The sequence below is a fragment of the Schistocerca serialis genome, chromosome 12 (genome assembly GCF_023864345.2).
Source record: "Schistocerca serialis cubense isolate TAMUIC-IGC-003099 chromosome 12, iqSchSeri2.2, whole genome shotgun sequence".
NCBI classification, from domain to species: domain Eukaryota; kingdom Metazoa; phylum Arthropoda; class Insecta; order Orthoptera; family Acrididae; genus Schistocerca; species Schistocerca serialis.
The window spans coordinates 144,439,372-144,458,350 of NC_064649.1; the positions used below are offsets into that span (position 1 = coordinate 144,439,372).

The following is an 18,979-nucleotide window of genomic DNA, read 5'->3' on the forward strand; positions in this document are numbered from 1 at the left end:
TATTAATATGTCAAAAGACAAGTGTTGATATCACTTCAGCCAGTTTTCTTCCCCTTGGGTTTTAATTACAGTGGAAACTGGTTTGACACTGCAATGAAAGAAGGACCACACACTTTTCAATTTTAACTGAACTTTAATAAGCATAAAATACTTTTCAGCAGTACAAGAAAAAGATAGACTCACCATAAAGACAGCACATTGAGTTGCAGACAAGCACAACGAAAAGACACTTAAAACCTTATGTTTTGTCCAAACCATTCTTCAGAAAAGGAAAGACACCCACAGTCATTCACACAAGCAAGCACACCTCACACACACACGCCCACTATCTCTGACGGATCTATCTGAGCTGTCCGAGATGAGGGTCGTGTGTGCGTGTGGTGTGCTAGCTCGTACGAATGAATGTGTGTGTGTTTCCTTTTCTGAAGAAGGTGCTGGCCAAAAGCTAAGTGTCTTCTCATTGTGGCCGTCTGCAGCGCAACGTGCCTTCTTTACGGTGAGTGTCTATCTTTTCCTTACACTGTCGATATTCCAAGCTGATATTCCATTGTTTAAAATACTTTTTCTGCAGATTCTGAACAGTACTGTCTGGTGTGCACATCTGAACTAAAAAATGACCTGCAGTGAACTTCTGTCAACGACAACTTGTCTTGCAATCACCACTGCCCAAGCATATACATAATTATAATTAAAATCAATAAACTTAATGTTACAATTTTGAAGAAGTTATGATCACGGAATTCAGTTATTAATCAAATGGGAGACACATAATAAAGAGCAAAACAGATTGGCTATGACAGTGTACTGAGTGTTTAACATTTTTAGTTTCAGATTTGGAAGATACCAAATTTTAATGATCAAGAATCATCAATCTTTAACTAAACATGTAATTAATGTTTTGATAGCCCTGCTGCAAACTACTGCATAATTAAAAATGTGACAATGTGGAAAACTGGTTGCACTTTTACATATTTGACCAGACGTCACGAGCTGAAATTTCTACAATTGTAACAAAATATGGACCAAGTAGTTTATTAAATGAAGTATCAAGTAATTCAATATGTGCTTCTCACTCTACCACATTACAGTGGGAATTATGTTGCGTCTAAGGCACTTAGCTCCAGAAACCGAGCAAGTACTCGTCAGATCCGTGCCACGCAGAATCACTGCCGTAGTGCGTTCTGAAGGTAGACCGATGTTTTCGCTCGTCTTTTTATTTCTGGAATCTTCACGTGTGCCCCGCTACGTATCTGCCCCGCCTTAACTGTGTCATCTGTCCAGGGCGAGTTCTTCCGTGGCGCAGAGCCGACTGCACTCGAGGAGCTGGACGTGTCGAGGAACGAGCTGAGCTACGTGTTCCCGTCGGCGCTGAAGAGGACGCACCCGCTGCTGCGCGAACTGCGCGCCGCCGACAACAGGCTCAGCTTCTTCCCTGCGGCGGAGCTCATCTCGTCGCTGCAATTCCTCGACACGGTCGACCTCTCCGGCAACAACCTCAAAACTGTCGACGACCTCGACTTCGCGCGCCTGCCCCGTCTACGCAGGCTGCTGCTCGCGCGTAACGTCATCGAGAGCGTCAGTGAGGCCGCCTTCCACAATTCCACACAGCTGCAGGTGGGCTCTCCGTCAGAGTGGCACAGCTCTTTCCTATCATTTTCATTAAGAGGTAATGCACCGGGTCAAGTCACCTTCAGTGCAAACTAGTTAAAGTTGTACACGAGATGAGCCGGTGCGTCCGGGCCAGGTGGCACCGAGTCGGGCGGGTTGGGTTGTGTCACCGACTCACTAGGTGCTCAGCGGGCAGTGCGGCACTATGTTTTTGAATTTTTCAAAACTGTTGCATCCTTGAGCCCCCGGTTTGTGATGTACGACTAGTAGTTACAGAGGTCAAGGATCACACTTTATTAATAATTATAGTACAAAGTAATACCTCCAGTTACAGTTACATTTTCAGCAAGTACACCAAGTCCTTACATCCATAAATGAATTTTTTCATCATTACTAACTTTTCTACAGGAACGTGTATATGATGTAAATGCCATATTTTTATATACATAACTAGGACTACTTTGAGTGTTCGGGTCGATACCACAATGCCACGTTTTATAGGCTATAACACCAGGTGAGCTCATCCGGTGCACAACTTTTAAATGACTCCCACTAGTTTGCTCTGAAGGTACTGCCAGTGTAGTGATATGCTCTTAAGCCATCAGGTACATTTTCTCTGATATTTTGGCAGATATTTGAAATTTCATTTTTGCAATATGTAGCTGGAGTCAGCCCAAACAAATACTGCCCGTCACATCTTTCACATGACAACTAGTGTCAACAGAAAGCACCAGTTTGTTTCCTGTCACGAACAAAATTTTTTTTAAAGCAGAATTTTATGTGCTGATTCAATAGAGTGTTCCTAAACTATGAGGTGCTATCAAAAATTTTAAGGATTGGTACTGCCATCTGTTGAAAACCTTACCTTTGCACTAACGGTCACCATCACCCTCGAAGTAGTTCCCATCCGCACCCTCACATCGGTCCCAGCACTTCTGCCACTGGTCAGACGTTTTCTGGAAGTCCTGTTCTTTGAGGCTGTTTATCACCGTCAGCGATGGTTCTCAAATCCTCTCTAGAGTGTCAAACTGACAGCTTTTCAACTTTTTTGGAATAGCGCAAAGCGCAAGGTGCCAAATCTGGTGAGTACGGTGGGTGGGGTACGACTGCCATATTGTTTTTTGCCAAACGGCCCTGGTGAGCAAGGACGTGTGACAGGGCGTGTTGTCGTGACATGGCAGCCAGTTCCCTGGATGCCAAAGTTCGGGCCGTCATCTCCGCACGTTTTCACAGAGCTGTCCCAAAAGTCACAGTAGTATGCGGAATTCACTGTTTGGTTGGGTGGGATGAATTCTTTGTGCACAGTTCCCTCAGTATCAAAGAAAACGATGATCGTGCTCTTCACTTTGCTCTTCACCTGTTTCACTTTTTTGGGTCTCAGAGAGCCCGGGCTCTTCCACTGGGATGATTGTTGCTTTGACTCCGGGTCATAACCGTATGTCTCTGTAGCACTTTTCCCGATATTTGCACAGAATTTGATACACATGCGCCGTTCTGTTCCTGGATCCGTCATAAAATTGCCACACACCAAACACAGAGTATTATGGAAATCACTGTGGACACGCAACACGTCCTCCCAGCTGAATGCCACTCTGCACACTGACTCATCAGATATGCAGCTCTCGCCATCTAGTGGTGCATAGACAACTACTCCTACTTTCCAGATGGCAGCACCAGTCCCGAAAATTTTGAATTCCTCCTCGTAATTAGTGTGATTTTTGTTTTATATATAGAGGTAGGGGTGTAAAAGTGGAAACCCAGCTGTTTTTGCTGTATAAAAGAAATGTTTACTTCTCTTTCAGCTTCAAAATTTAGCCACAGCTAATTCATAATGTTTTAGCAGTGAATGTAATATTATGACACACAAAAACTAAATATGTTTAAAATTAAAAAACATTTTCTGCTTGCACAACAACACATTAAGTTTTCAAGAAGTGCGGGTAATGTGGAAATGCCTTAAAATTGTGGGAAACTGACTACTTCAAACAAAAACTATTAAAAATGTTAGAAACTATTTTATTTTATATTAAACTTAAATCACACAAAAATATTTTTAAACGCAACTGTAATAGAAAAATGCTTCATAAGCGAAGTTCACTTGCAAAAATCGCATACGTAAATATCTCCTTCATTTCCGGCACACAAAAGGTGACTCCACTCCTCACACACTTTACACTTAATCCACAATTCTCCCCGAACGTCTTTGGAAAATGTGCTTCCACAAAAACTACAAATGGCATCTTCTTCAGTAGGTTTTCTTCCCGAACTGGGAGATCCAAATCTGACTCACCTGAAGAGACAGTTGGTGCTTTGGTCTCTCCACCTGAATCCTCAGATAAGCCGTTTTTTTGCACGGTTTTCTAGGAGGAGCGTCACAATTTTTCTTGCTTTTGGCATGTGCCTTAGGAAGCTTCTGTTTACCCTTCAGTAAGGAGTCTTCAAGGCGTGTTTTATAAGGCGAAGATGTCAAAACAGCTGATGAACCTGTCTTACGATCTCTGTTGGAAACCTTCTTGTTTAGAGGGGGGATTGGCATGATATCCTGTGGAGACACACATGTGTTTGATGAGGCATTTGACAATGATGTTGACCTTCTGCTTTCTATTTGGCCAACTTCACTTGAGCTGTCAGTTGTCACAGGTCTGATATATGTGTTCTGAGTGTCTTCTCGTATGAGGTCATTACTTCCACCTGGAGATGCTAGAGTCTCATAAGTTCCTCTCATACTTCTGGCCTCATCTAAAGCCGATGTGGCAGCTATAAAGTCAATTTCTGCAAAAACAGTCCTGTCACATGGGAAAATTCCAATCTCCAAAAATCCTTTTGCAGCAATAGAGCCAGTCTGGCACACTAGGTAGGCTTTCCCAAACAACTCAGATACGTCATACGGCCCTAAGGGGTGGCTGCTGTGTCGCAACCACTGGCGAACATACTCAGCGTAATAGGCTTTTAGATGCCCTTAAAGGTCTTATCGAGTGGCTGAATTTTACGAGAGGTGTGAGGCGGGATACTCACGATTGTAACATGTTTCTCCCTTGCACATTCTATAACTTGAAGGTTTCTGGCATGACTGTTATGCCCATCAAGAATCAACAGCACAAGAGATTCTTTTGAGTGCCTTAGAAATGAAGTGGTCACACCACTTGGAGAAGAGCTCAGTTTGAATCCAGTCTGAAGGATGGCATTTACCAATTGTTCCAGGTGGTGCTCCTTTCAGTAGAGTATCAGTCCAGTTCTTCCTGGGGAAGATCATCATTGATGGTATGAAAGTACCGCCAGCACTCATACAGCGTATGACAGTCACCAGGGATCCTCAGTCTGCTGATGTGAGGGCACCTACTCGGCGTGTACCTTTCAGTCCAATTACACGTGGTATTCTGCTCTGGACGAAAGAGAGCCCAGTCTCATCCACACTATCAGCACTATAGGAGTGTTTGCTGTACTCAGCTTCCAAAATGTCAAAAAACTTGTCCACAGCTTCTTTGTTGAATCCATTTGCTCTCGAGAATGAGGTCCCCATACATTTGTGGATTGTGAGTTTATTTCTGTGTCGTCTAAGAAAAAGGCCAAACCAAACTGTACCTGCAGCATTTGAAGTAAAAGGATGATTAATATTATTTCTTTCTACCAGCTGATATGCCATTCGCTTGGCATCTAATCTGGTAAGGCCATAGAAGTGATTATCCATTTCAATGAGATACTGTACCAACTGTTCCTCAATAGCACCAGGTAGTACAGGCCTTCGTCAATGTATCAAAGGACTACATTCTTCAGGTGACATATCACTATGCACAGACCTTTGAAGTGTCATCTGAGGTACACTGAAAGCATTAACTGCTCTTCTTAACCCCATCTGCTTTTCCCTTAAGGCTATTATAGCCTTAATCATGTTTTCTACATCCCACTTCTTAACAGTAGCTCTTGGTTTCTGATCGGTTAGCTTTCGTGGCATTTAGAAACATATGAAAAATGTATTAGAAGTAATGTACTTGATGTCGGTATTGTGGAAACATTTCCACAATGCCAGCATATGTATGCTTCCACATTACCTACACAATGGCCATTTTACGTTTCAGTAGATTACATTAAGCAACTATCCATTTACGGTTGACAAAGGACTCCTAACACCTTCTATGCACCTCCCTTTATAAGCTATCAGACGTAAAGAAAGATAACTACAAAATATGTAGATGAATATAATACCACAACTTACCTCGAAAAACGTATAGAAAATGCGCGAATGTAAATTCCATCACTGTCACAGCGTCTGTTGCTCAACTGACTGCTAACCCTTTATCATGACAAATAGGAAAACACTGCAAAAATTTCTGGCTGCCTCGCTACAGTACAGTACTCTGCTGGCCAGATACTAGACGTTTCCACATTACCCACATGCTTCCATATTTACACCCCTACCTCTATGTATAAACAAGGACACTAAAGCAAGAAGAATAACTGTTACTCCAGCAGCAACTGAACAGCACTGCTGCAAGGCGGTAGCAGTCAGCGCAGGGCATCACTTGTCACTGGCTGGAGTACTGGTTATTCTTCGTGATTTACTGGCCCTATTAAAACATGAACATTGCACAAGAATAAGTTGGACCACTCTGTCAAATCGCTATGTCAATGCCACATTGAAAATAATTTTGCTTGTGGCAGGAAATAAACAGACTCTTTCCCTCGAAACTGGGTGTTGCCTGAAAGACATAATGATCAGTACTTGTCTGGGCTTACTCCAACTACACTTAGCAAAAACAGAATTGCAAATACTTGCTGAAACGCCAGATAAAATGAGCCTGATGGCTCTTAAGGTGAACACCCTCTGTGTGTGTGTGTGTGTGTGTGTGTGTGTGTGTGTGTGTGTGTGTGTGTGTTCTGAACACAATGTCGTATGAATATACAGGGCTATTACAAATGATTGAAGCGATTTCATAAATTCACTGTAGCTCCATTCATTGACATATGGTTACGACACACTACAGATACGTAGAAAAACTCATAAAGTTTTGTTCAGCTGAAGCCGCACTTCAGGTTTCTGCCGCCAGAGCGCTCGAGAGCGCAGTGAGACAAAATGGCGACAGGAGCCGAGAAAGCGTATGTCACGCTTGAAATGCACTCACATCAGTCAGTCATAACAGTGCAACGACACTTCAGGACGAAGTTCAACAAAGATCCACCAACTGCTAACTCCATTCGGCGATGGTATGCACAGTTTAAAGCTTCTGGATGCCTCTGTAAGGGGAAAGCAACAGGTCGGCCTGCAGTGAGCAAAGAAACGGTTGAACGCGTGTGGGCAAGTTTCACGTGTAGCCCGCGGAAGTCGACGAATAAAGCAACCAGGGAGCTAAACGTACCACAGCCGACAGTTTGAAAAATCTTACAGAAAAGGCTAAAGCAGAAGTCTTACCGTTTACAATTGCTACAAGCCCTGACACCCGATGACAAAGTCAAACGCTTTGAATTTTCGGCGCGGTTTCAACAGCTCATGGAAGAGGATGCGTTCAGTGCGAAACTTGTTTTCAGTGATGAAGCAACATTTGTTCTTAATGGTGAAGTGAACAGACACACTGTGCGAATCTGGGCGGTAGAGAATCCTCACGCATTCGTGCAGCAAATTCGCAATTCACCAAAAGTTAACGTGTTTTGTGCAATCTCACGGTTTAAAGTTTACGGCCCCTTTTTCTTCTGCGAAAAAAACGTTACAGGACACGTGTATCTGGACATGCTGGGAAATTAGCTCATGCCACAACTGGAGACCGACAGCGCCGACTTCATCTTTCAACAGGATGGTGCTCCACCGCACTTCCATCATGATGTTCGGCATTTCTTAAACAGGAGATTGGTAAACCGATAGATCGTTCGTGGTGGAGATCATGATCAGCAATTCATGTCATGGTCTCCATGCTCTCCCGACTTAACCCCATGCGATTTCTTTCTGTGGGGTTATGTGAAAGATTCAGTGTTTAAACCTCCTCTACCAAGAAACGTGCCAGAACTGCGAGCTCGCATCAACGACGCTTTCAAACTCATTGATAGGGCATGCTGCGCCGAGTGTGGGAGGAACTTGATTATCGGCTTGATGTCTGCCGAAACACTAAAGGGGCACATATCGAACATTTGTGAATGCCTAAAAAAACTTTTTGAGTTTTTGTATGGGTGTGTAAAGCATTGTGAAAATATCTCAAATAATAAAGTTATTGTAGAGCTGTGAAATTGCTTCAATCATTTGTAATAACCCTGTATTTCCTGTTCTTAAGAGTTTGCAAGGAAACTAATGAAAACAGTTAGGAACAGACAAATACAGGGTGATAGTATATGTAACATTGTGATCTAATTCTTTGTTTAATTTTGTATACTTCCTCACGAAAAATTTTCAAAATGTCCTCTGTCAACTGCATATATTTTGCTGCGCAGTTGTCTAGCTGCCGTGTTGCTGAGTTCGTTCATGTGGCCTCTTGCTTGAGCACATGCATGTAAAATATGAGTGAGAAGTTCTGTTTCATGCCTGCTCTGTGCTTGTAGACTTAGCTCTTAAGCCAACCTCACAAACATTAATCTGACGGAGTAAGATGGGTGACCTCAGTGGCCCAGAAACTCCACTGTGATTGACCCACTGCCCAGGATACATTTCAGTGAGGTACTGTGTCACTGGCCATACAGAATGCGCAGAGCACTGTATGGATCACTGAAGACAACATTACGTAGCCTAATGCCACTTTGGTAGTATTTGGTTGTGTGTGAATGCTGATGAAGAAGGACATGCAACTGATATCTGTGAGTTTCAAACACCTGTATGTCGGATACGGTTAAGAAAAGGTCGTATGTTCATTTGTAGTTTTCTATTTGGAATGGCCAATATTGTCACACCAGTACACATGTACCTTTCTTCCTGAATCACCCTGTATACATACAATTTAGAAACCCAAGAGAGTCAGTAATCACAAAGAAAGATACCACAGTGATACAAAAACCTGTAATAAACACAATTTAGTAATAATAACTGGGGATCATATTGTGAAACTGATCACCCATGAGAGTTTACAAAAGATTCATACCATTCAGTTCAAAGTTATAACAATGTCAGCTGTAACAGTCAGTGGAGTGATGGAATCCAGAGGTATCTGTAGTAGCCGACCAAGACAGATGCAGCAACAGGGAAGTAACCGCTTTTGTGACATTTACGTGTTCCTAACCAGGAGCGAATTTTATTATATCATCTGTGTGCTTTAATAGTTTAGTTTCTTCAGTTTCTGCTTGTAAATTTAATATCTAATAGCCACTTTTCTCGTGTTTTCATTTGTGTTGAAAAGTAAACCAATTTTGTGACATATTACAAGTTTCTAATCAGGGGCGAATTATTTAGTTTCACCCGAGTGCTTTGGTAGTTAGGGTTTTGAATATCTGCATATTACTAGACACAGTTCCTGCATTTTCATCAGGGTCTACAGTAGAGTTGGGCAGCATGTGCTGATAGTCTGTTTATCTGCATAGTTTGGTTTTTCACAGTCTTTAGTACGGACAGGGACTGCGATTGTTGTGAGCAGATGTGAGCCGAGTTGGTGACCCTTTGCTCTCAGCTACAGGCTGTGAAGGCTTCGGTTACACAGCTTGAGGCTGCAGTGGATGGTCACCACTGTCGTGGACCAGCCGTGGGGATCCAACGGATGTCCAGCACGTCCAAGTCCTCCGATCGGTCCTCACCGGTGGCTAACCCAGTTACTGCTCGCACTGAGGCTGACCCCTCATCTGTGGTCGAGTGGGAGGTCACCCCAGGGTGAAGCAGGTGGCGAAGGCCTCCCCAGTTTGTCTGACAAACAGGTTCCAGGTGCTGTCTGTTCCTGACACTGTCGCTGAGCCAGATGCTGTCACCTGTCCTGTTTCAGAGGAAACCACTCAGCATGCAAGATCCGGGCAATCGCGGAGGGTGGGATTATTGGTAGTTGGGAGCTACAATGTTAGGCGCGTTATGGGGCTCCTGACGGACACGGATGCCAAAAAGGGTAAGAAATCCAATGTGCGCTTCGTGTGCATACCGGGTGGAGTCATTCCAGATGTGGACAGCGTCCTCCCGGATGCCGTGAAGAGCATAGGGTGTAGCCAACTGCAGGTGGTTGCTCACTTCGGAACCAATGATATGTGTCACTTTGGATCAGAAGAGATTCTCTCTGGTTTCGAGTGGCTAACAGAAGTAGTAAAGGCTGCTAGTCTTCCTTGCAAGATGAAAGCAGTGCTGACCATTTGCAGCACAGTCAACAGGACCGATTGTGGACCTCTGGTACAGAGCCGAGAGGAAGGTCTGAATCAGAAGTTCAGATGATTCTGCAACCGTGTAAGCTGCAGATTCCTCGATTTGCGGCAAAGGGTGGTTGGGTTTCGGGTTCCGCTGAATAGGTCAGGTGTCCACTATATGCAGGAGGCGGCTACACGGGTAGCAGGGGCTGTGTGGTATGGACTGGGCAGTGTTTTAGGTTAGAGGGTCTCAGGAAAACACAAGAAGCGCTTCAGTCACATAAGGTGCAGGCTGAACACAGGAAGAACATAGACACAGGAACCATTGGCATAACAGATGTAAATTGTCGTAGCTGTGTTGGAAAAGTACCAGAGCTCCAAGCGCTAATAGAAAGCACTGATGCTCAAATCTTTATAGGCTCTGAAAGCTGGCTAAAGCCAGATACAGGCTCAGCCGAAATTTTTGCGAAGAATCTAACGGTGTTCCGAAAGGATGGGCTAAACACGATTGGCGGTGGCGTGTTTGTTGCTGTCAGTAGTAGTTTAAATTGTCCCAAAATTGCAGTAGATACTTCCTGTGAGTTAGTATGGGCAGAGGTCATTGTTGGACCAGAATAAAATAATAATTGAATCCTTTTACCGACCTCCCAGTTCAGATGACACAGTTGCTGAAAGGTTCAAAGAAAACTTGAGTTTGATTTCAAACACGTACCAGACTCATACAATAATAGTTGGTGGTGACTTTAATTTACCCTCGATATGTTGGTAAAAATACATGTTCAATTCCAGAGGTACGCATAAAATATCATCCGAAATTGTGCTAAATCCATTCGAGTAGTTATTTCATGAGCTGACACAAATAGTAAATGGTTGTGGAAACATACTTGACCACTTAGCAACAAATAATCCATAGTTAATAATGAGCATCAAACCTGATTCAGGGATTAGAGAACATTGTAATCTGCAAATCCTCGAAAAATAAGCGAAAAACATACTTATTCGAAAAAGCAGATAAAAATTCACTTGATGCCTTCCTGAGAGACAATCTCCACTCATTCAAAATTAATAATATAAGTGTAGACCAGATGTGGCTTACATTCAAAGAAATAGTATCAGGAGCGATTGAGAGATTTATACCAAATAAATCAACAAACGATGGAACTGATCCTCCTTGGTACACAAAACGGGTCAGAACACTGTTCTAGAAACAACGAAACAAACATACCAAATTTAAACAGACGTAAATTCCCCAAGATTGGCGATCTTCTACAGAAGCTCCAAATTTAGCGCGGACTTCATTGCGAGATGCTTATAAAAGTTTCCACAATGAAACTTTGTCTTGAAACTTGCCAGAAAATCCAAAGAGATTCTGGTCGTATGTGAAGTATGTTAGCAGCAAGAAACAATCAATGCCTTCTCTGCGTGATAGCAATGGAGATACTATAGAAGACAGTGCTGCCAAAGCAGAGTTACTAAACACAGTCTTCCAAAATGCCTTCACAAAAGACGACAAAGTAAATATTCCAGAATTCGAATGGAGAACAGCTGCCAACATGAGTAACGTAGAAGTAAATATCCTCAGAGTAGTGAAGCAACTTAAATTACTTAATAAAAGCAAGTCTTCTGGTCCATACTGTATACCAATTAGATTCCTTTTGGAATATGCTGATGCATTAGCTCCATACTTAACTATCATATACAACCGTTCACTCGATGAAAGATCCGTACGCAAAGACTGGAAAGTTGCACAGGTCACACCAATATTCAAGAAAGGTAGTAGGAGTAATCCACTAAATTACAGGCCCATATCGCTAATGTCGATATGCAGCAGGATTTTGGAACATATATTGTGTTTGAACATTATGAATTACCTTGAAGAAAATGTTCTATTGACACACAGTCAACATGGGTCTAGAAAACATCATTCTTGTGAAACACAACTAGCTCTTTATTCACATGGAGTGTTGAGTGCTATTGACAAGGGATTTCAGATCGATTCTGTATTTTTGGATTTCTGGAGGGCTTTTGACACAGTACCACAAAAGCAGCTCATAGTGAAATTGCGTGCTTGTGGAATATCGTCCCAGTTATGTGACTGGATTTGTGCTTTCCTGTCAGAGAGGTCACAGTTCGTAGTAATTGACGGAAAGTGGTAGAGTAAAAGAGAAGTGATTTATGGCGTTCCCCAAGCCAGTGTTATAGGCCCTTCGCTGTTCCTTATCTATATAAATGATTTGGAAGACAATCTGAGGAGCTCTCTTTGGTTTTTTTCAAATGACGCTGTCATTTGTCGACTAATAAAGTCATCAGAAGATCAAAACAAACTGCAAAACTATTTAGATAAGATATCTGAATTGTGCGAGAAGTCTGAAGTCATCCACATGAGTGCTAAAAGGAACTCGTTACTCTTCGGTTACACGATAAATCAGTCTAATCTAAAAGCCATAAATTCAACTAAATACCAAGGTATTACAAATACGAAAAAGTTAAATTGGAAGGAACACATAGAAAATGTTGTGGGGAAGGCTAACCAAAGACTGCGTTTTATTGGCAGGACACTTAGAAATTGTAACAGACCTACTAAGGAGACTGCCTACACTATGCTTGTCTGTCCTCTTTTAGAATACTGCTGGGTAGTGTGGGATCCTTACCAGATAGGAGTGATGGAGTGCATTGAAGAAGTTCAAAGAAGGGCAGCACGTTTTGTATTATCATGAAATGTGGGAGAGAGTGTCACAGAAATGAGACAGGATTTGAGCTGGACAACATTAAAAGAAAGACAAAGATTCGTTGCGATGGAATCTTCTCACAGAATTCCAATCACCAACTTTCTCCTCCGAATGCAAGAATGTTTTGTTGACACCGACCTACATAGGGAGGAACGATCACCATGATAAAATAAAGGAAATCAGAGCTTGTACGGAAAGATATAGGTGTTCATTCTTTCTGTATGCTATACAAGATTGGAATAATAGAGAATTGTGAAGGTGGTTCGATGAACCCTCTGCCGTGCACTTAAATGTGATTTGCAGAGTGTCCAAGTAGATGTAGGTGTAGCTACTTGACACCTGTTCTGTGGGATGGAGACAAGCTGGCAACAGCTACATTATGCTGGGACATTTGTGTGGGCATCTGTGGTTCCAGTGGAGCTTGTGCAAGGCAGTGTGGTGGCCCTTCATGACAGTTGTGTTTCCCTATGGCAGTATTATTTCTCAACAGGATAATGGGCAATGTCACAAGGTCGGAAGTACAACTGAGTGGCTTGAGGAACACAGTGGCGAGTTCCGATTCGTGTGCTGACCCCCAATTTGCCAGATCTGAACCTGACCGAACACACTTGGGATGTGATTTAATGTGGCATCAGAGCTCATCACCCCCCTCCCCAGCATTTACGGGAATTAGCTGACTTGTGTGTGCAGATGTGGTGCCAACTACCTCCGGCGACCTACTGAGGCCTCGTTGCTTCCGTGCTACGGTGCGTTGCCACTGTTATCTGTGCCGAAGGTGGAGATACTGGCTATTAGGTAGGCTGTTGTAATGTTCTGGCTGATCAGTGTAAATCTTGTAATGTTATGGCTGATCAGTGTAAATCTGCACTGAGCATAGTGGAATACCCATTCGTGCCATTAGTCATTCCCATACACAGACTGGAATTGGCAACAGGACCCACAAGGCAGACACTGCACTGAGTGATGAGAGACAGTGTGAAACTCTGCACCTTCGGCTGAAAGTGTCAACAGCTGCAAGAAGTATACGCTGCCTTGTTTCGATTCTAGGAGACTGAGGGAATCAGTGTTGCTGACAGACAGTGTATTAAGGAATGGTAAAAGCAGTGTGTAATGTTGCCGGGTACTGAGGACTTTAGATATGGTGTCCAATGAACGAGGACAGCATAGTACTTGTAACATTACACCCGTAAGGTTTATAATGGGTTCCCAAGTATTTGAATTGGTTGTGCATAAATGCGGCACTCTGCTAATAAACAGAGAAAGAAAATATGTCAGTTTGGAAACAACACTAGTTTCCTAATAATGTTTTGAGCAGGATTAATGCTGCAATGGTCCGCCCCTCGTGGTCTCGCGGTAGCGTTCTCGCTTCCCGAGCGCGGGGTCCCGGGTTCGATTGCCGGCGGGGTCAGGGATTTTTCCTGCCTCGAGATGACTGGGTGTTGTTGTGTCGTCTTCATCATCATCATTTATCCCCATGATGGTTGGAGGAAGGCAACGGCAAACCACCTCCACTAGGACCTTGCCTAGTAAGGCGGTGCGGGTCTCCCGCATCGTTCCCTACGCTCTGTAAAGACTTCATTTCATTTTCAATGCTGCAATGAAAATAAAAGAAAAAGCAAATAATGTGATCTTCAGGTTTTCTCTGCGTGATTGATTATTAGCAGTTTTCTGTGTATTTGACCGAGTTGTCATTTCCATTTGGTGCACAGTATTCCAAACAGAAACCCACTTGTCTTCTAATAGTGCTGCCAGTTTTGCTCTTATGTATACTTGTTTCCAGGACTCCATCCAGAACAGAACACATAAAGAAGGCAACAGGGCAGGCATCAAAATATTGTGCATGAAATGCAGATAACAGCTCGGCCGATTACTTGAAAGTAGACTGTTAGAAAGCTAGCAGAATGATGGAGAAATGGGTAGACAACTTTTGAAACTGTATGCTGGTACTATATATCTGAGATGGAGATAAATCTGCAAATAAGCTCTGTAATTATGCTGCCCTGTCAATCTTTTTATGAACAGCTGAGAACAACAGTTAAGCCATCCTCACAAGTAAATATGTTTTGTCATACTGCATGACAGTAGGATTTACATTATGGTTTGGGCATACTTAAAATGTAGATGGTGCTTAACAATGTGCGTGATTCGGGATCACAGCACTCTCCAGTGGCACTTATCAGCTGTATCTGGCTTGCAAATCACACAGTTTGTTTACAAAAAGAAATACATGTAAAATTAGTACGCTTGGTCTGTTGAAATACACATTTTCTCCCTTGTGCATATGCCAGCCATATTGCTCAGTTCGTGGTACACGCAGATAACATCTTCAGTATACTAAGGCAAATTGGACTGTTCTGTGCCCAGTCGGTAAGGGTGTCACCATTCAAAACATCCATTACAAATCACAAATCATGCAATACAAATTTACAATAGGCTTCCTGTTATGAAATAGATTATTTCAGCATTATCAAATTTTAGTAAAACTGAAAGCTCGCTGCTTCTGTTCCATAACAGAATTTTTAAAAAGTGTGGAACATTTGAGTTCACAATTACAGTTTCAGGAAAATTGAAGGATTTATTTGAGAGAAAGAGCTTCACAAATTGAGAAAGCCAATAACGTATTGGTCCACCTCTGGCCCATATGCAAGCAGTTATTCAGCTTGGCGCTGATTTATGAGTTTTTGGATGCCCTCCTGAGATATATCGTGCCTAATTCTGTCCAATTGTCACATTAGAATATGGAAATACCAAGCTGGTTGGAGGGCCATGCCATAATGCTACAAATGTTCTCAATTGGGGAAAGATATGAAGACCTTGGTGACCAAGGTAAGGTTTGGCAAGCACAAAGAGAAGCAGTAGAAGCTCTCACAATGTGCAGACAAGCACTATCTAGCTGAAATGTAAGCCCGGGATGGCTTACTACGAAGGGCATCAAAAAACAAAATGCAATAAAGTATCGTTGATGAACCGTTGTGCTGTAAGGGTACTGTGGATGACAAGAGGGGAGGTCCTACTATGAAAAGAAATGGCATCCCAGACCAACACTCACGGTTGTTGGCTGTGTGGCAGCTTATAGGGTGGGAACCTGGCACTGTCTAGGGTGTATCCAGACATGTCTATACTTGTCATCAGGGCTCAATTGGATGTTGGACACGTCACTGAAGACAATTCTACTCCAGTCAATGAGATTCCAGGCCGAATATGCCCAAACCACTGCAAACAGGCTTGTTGGTGTAGAGAGATCAGTGGTAGGTGGTGCAAGAGGTGCCCTGACCTCAGCCCCCTCCCTGTGAGCTGCATACTAATGTCCTTTTGGTCACTGCAGCTCCAGTTGCACATTAGGTGAACGATAGTTACGATTCTGGGGCTCCGAGTGCCTCTCAGATGATTGATCAGTCTTCACATTCTGTCACCTCTCCAGGTTGACTGCTTCCTTGTTCACACATTGTTCAGCCACGGTTGACCCACTGCTGCCAACATCGTCAGATAGTGACATCACCCATATTCAAATATCGAGTGATTCACCGATTACTCCGACAGGCTTCTTTGAGTCCAACTTCATGTCTTCTCTCAAATGGTGACATCTACATATATTGTTGAGTCGAGAGTCGAGGGGCATGAAAGGGAAGCAGTGGTTGGGAAGGGAGTGAGACAGGGTTTTAGCCTATCCGTGATGTTGTTCAATCTGTATATTGAGCAAGCAGTGAAGGAAACAAAAGAAAAATTTGGAGTAGTTATTAAAATCCATGGAGAAGAAATAAAAACTTTAAGGTTCACCGATGACAGTGAAATTCTGTCAGAGACAGCAAAGGACTTGGAAGAGCAGTTGAATGGAATGGATAGTGTCTTGAAAGGAGGGTATAAGATGAACATCAACAAAAGCAAAACAAGGATAATGGAATGTAGTCGAATTAAGTCGTGTGATGCTGAGGGAATTAGATTAGGAAATGAGACACTTAAAGTAGTAAAGGAGTTTTGCTATTTGGGGAGCAAAATAACTGATGATGGTCAAAGTAGAGAGGATATAAAATGTAGACTGGCAATGTGAAGGAAAGCGTTTCTGAAGAAGAGAAATTTGTTAACATCGAGTATAGGTTTAAGTGTCAGGAAGTCATTTCTGAAAGTATTTATATGGAGTGTAGCCATGTATGGAAGTGAAACATGGACGATAAATAGTTTGGACAAGAAGAGAATAGAAGCTTTCGAAATGTGGTGCTACAGAAGAAAGCTGAAGATTAGATGGGTAGATCACACAACTAATGAGGAAGTATTGAATAAGATTGGGGAGAAGAGAAGTTTGTGGCACAACTTGACCAGAAGAAGGGATCGGTTGGTAGGACATGTTCTGAGGCATCAAGGGATCACCAATTTAGTATTGGAGGGCAACGTGGAGGGTAAATATCGTAGAGGGAGACCAAGAGATGAATACACCAAGCAGATTCAGAAGGATGTAGGTTGCAATAGGTACCGGGAGATGAAGAAGCTTGCACAGGATAGAGTAGCATGGAGAGCTGCATCAAACCAGTCTCAGGACTGAAGACCACAACAACGACAACAACAACATGTATCGTTCAGACGCCTGTCTGTCAGTTACTGTCCAATTGAGTACATGGAATGAAATTTGCCGACTTTATGCCCTGGTATCAACATGTCCCCTGTCCGCCCCCGGTAGCTGAGTGGTCAGCACGACAGACTGTCAATCCAAAGGGCCCGGGTTCGATTCCCGGCTGGGGCGGAGATTTTCTACGCTCAGGGACTGGGTGTTGTGTTGTCCTAATCATCATCATTTCACCCCCATTGACGCACAAGTCGCCGAAGTGGCGTCAAATCGAAAGACTTGCACCAGGCGAGCGGTCTACCCGACGGGAGGCCCTCGTCACATGACATTTCAACATGTCCCCTGCTGACTATCCTTGCCAGCTCCATTGTGAAATGGTGTTACAGTGTCACACGTTCATCCCTCGGCCACCAAAGTTTACAATTTTCCGTTTTCCATCAATATCTATATGAATATCAATTTGTCACCAGTTTGCATAATTCCTTCATGGTGCAGTGCCTTTTTTTGTCTTAGAGTGTGCAAACTATATTATGTATCCCAAAATGAAGAATATTTTTTAGAAACATAAGTAAATACTGAACTGAAACAAAATCTGGCTGTGACGTGGAAACCAATGTTCCACATTGTTGGTCCACATTCCCTGGCACATTCACAAAATGGAACAAACATGCCTGATGGAGAGCACTCTAATATTTACTTAAACTGAATACTACGTAACCTACTTCTATTTAATGAATAGCGAAGTCCCAGAACCGTACATATTTACTAAGATGGTATCTGTTCTTTCAGACATGTCCAAAAGAACAGAAACCATCAGTGACCAAACAGCTCGTTAGAATGAAATGGACACCCTTTGCTGCTTACAGGCGTTGACATACGTCAACGGGGACAGATGAAAATGTGCGCCCCGACCGTGACTCGAACCCAGGATCTCCTGCTTACATGGCAGACACTCTATCCATCTGAGCCACCGAGGACACAGAGGATAGCATGACTGCAGGAATTTATCTCTGGCACGCCTCCTGCGAAACCCACATTCTCAACGTATTGTCCCGCACTACATCCGGGACAATACATTGAGAATGTGGGTTTCGCAGGAGGCGTGCCAAAGATAAATTCCTGCAGTCACGCTATCCTCTGTGTCCTCGGTGGCTCAGATGGATAGTGTCTGCCATGTAAGCAGGAGATCCTGGGTTCGAGTCCCGGTCGGGGCGCACATTTTCATCTGTCCCCATTGACGTATGTCAACGCCTGTAAGCAGCTAAGGGTGTCCATTTCATTGTAATTTCACCGTACATATTTTGTGTAGGGATGCTTCAGGGTACACTGTTTGTAGTGCATGCCTTCAGACCAATTGGTGCTACACTGAACAAAGTTTTGATCGGCTGACCAGAACACTTGGAGTGGTGGTGGTGTTCCTCCAGGAGCTGGACCTGTCGGACAACCGCCTGGAGCGCATCGGCGAACGCCTGCTTGAAGGGCTGCTGCGCATGGCACGCCTCGACCTGTCCGGGAACCTGCTTTCGGAGCTGCCGGAGGCGGTGTTCGAGCGGGCGCGGCTGCACGCGCTGGAGGACGTGGCGCTGGCCAGGAACCGCTTCCAGGAGGCGCCACTGCGCGCCCTCCAGCGTCAGTACTTCTTCCTAGGCTCTGTAGACCTGTCCGCCAACCAGATCCGTGACCTGCCTGCTGATGACAGCACCCTGGTGAGTACCGCCTGCTGACACAAATCTACTGTACCCGTGTAGAGTGGTAAATTTAAGACTTGTCAGGTGTATGGGCACCCGAAGTGAGTAGTCAAAATCATGGAAGTAGTTTCAAAATCATTGTGAAGTGTGTTCGAGGATACGATATG

General features: G+C 43.5%; 1 protein-coding gene across 1 annotated transcript in view; it reads left to right on the forward strand.

The window, feature by feature from the left end:
* The window catches only part of LOC126428006 (chondroadherin-like protein), a gene marked incomplete at its 5' end in the record, with an annotated part of 188,846 nt that overhangs the window by 123,180 nt on the left and 46,687 nt on the right, over positions 1 to 18,979 (forward strand). The window contains 2 exons of the mRNA XM_050089889.1: positions 1,282 to 1,614; positions 18,549 to 18,830. Coding sequence (XP_049945846.1) covers positions 1,282 to 1,614; positions 18,549 to 18,830 — 615 coding nt within the window. The remainder of the gene's footprint in view (positions 1 to 1,281; positions 1,615 to 18,548; positions 18,831 to 18,979) is intronic.